This window comes from Dendrobium catenatum, unplaced genomic scaffold (assembly GCF_001605985.2).
Source record: "Dendrobium catenatum unplaced genomic scaffold, ASM160598v2 original_scaffold_96006, whole genome shotgun sequence".
Taxonomy (NCBI): domain Eukaryota; kingdom Viridiplantae; phylum Streptophyta; class Magnoliopsida; order Asparagales; family Orchidaceae; genus Dendrobium; species Dendrobium catenatum.
This window is the reverse complement of record NW_021414447.1, coordinates 1-1,214: the sequence shown is the minus strand read 5'-3', so window position 1 is coordinate 1,214 and position 1,214 is coordinate 1. Positions and strand designations below refer to the sequence as shown.

Sequence of the window (1,214 nt, the reverse complement as noted above, 5' to 3'; positions counted from 1 at the left end):
TTTTTTATAAAATATGGAATAATCTACAATTCATTGGAAACTACATGCTGTTTGCACTCTATATAATATTAATAATATTAACAGATATTTGATAGCACTGAAAACAACTAGCCTAACATTGATAACTTCAACTAAATAGTGTCGTCATTATATTGAGAGAATCTTTTCATGGAATCATCGACCCCCTATATAATACATTTCCAATGTGAGCAGAACTTGAAATCAAAGAAATATCAAAATGAGTGAATTTGAGCTTCCAAAGGTGGATTTGAGTGGTCTTGATTTAACATGTCTCCATGATAAGACATGGGCTGAGGCTCGAGAAAATATAGCTCATGCTCTAAAGAAATTTGGATGCTTTGAGGTTGTTTATGATCAGGTTGGGCCTGAGCTTCGAGGTGGACTCTTGGGGCAAGTTATCCCAGAACTCTTCAAAGTACCGGACGTCGAAAAGTTGATTAACCCCTCGCAGGTGCCTTATCACGGTTTTCTTTTCCAGAAGGAAGGCTTTCCCTTTTTAAGTCTGAAAATATTTGAACTAAGCTCCAAAAATAATGTGCAAGACTTTTCCAATATGATATGGCCTCAAGGAAACGCATTCTTCAGGTAGCCCTTTTATTTTTTTATTAAATTTCAAAGCATATTTTGTTGCATCATAAGAAAGCTTACTCACCATTATCTCATTTTCTATGGTTAGCAATTTGGTTTGGAACTATGCAATTCATATGAAGGAGCTCTTACAAATGATCCATAAGATGGTTCTGGAGATATTAGGCTTAGAGGATCATTACAATTCACATATTGAATCAATAGACTATTCAATGAGGTTTACGAAATATTATAATGATTTATCAGAAAAAGGAACCAAAATCGTTATGCCTTCTCATAAAGATCCAAACTATATAAGCATTATTGGCCAACACAATATTGGAGGGCTTGAAATAGAAACTTCTAATGGTGAATGGATTTCCACGACTCCAATTAAGAACTCTTTTACTGTCTTACTTGGTGAAGCATTTATGGTATGTAATTGTTGACATTTTGTAGAGATTTTTAATTGCCTATCTATATTTTGTTGAATATTTCATACTTTGAATATAACTTTTTTTTTTTTTAATAATTAAGGCATGGACCAATAAAAGATTCCAAGCACCATGTCATCGAGTAAAAATGGATGGATCAGAAGAACGCTATTCCATTATTTTCAGTACATA

General features: G+C 33.3%; 1 protein-coding gene across 1 annotated transcript; it reads left to right on the top strand.

The window, feature by feature from the left end:
• Positions 1-238: 238 nt before the first annotated feature.
• LOC110110945 (2-oxoglutarate-dependent dioxygenase AOP3-like) lies at positions 239-1,022 on the top strand (the record flags this gene model as incomplete). The annotated part of the gene is made up of 2 exons (XM_028691954.1): positions 239-606; positions 698-1,022. Coding segments are annotated over exons 1-2 (693 nt in total), but the record flags the coding sequence as incomplete, so codon positions are not given.
• Between the last annotated feature and the right edge of the window lie 192 nt (positions 1,023-1,214).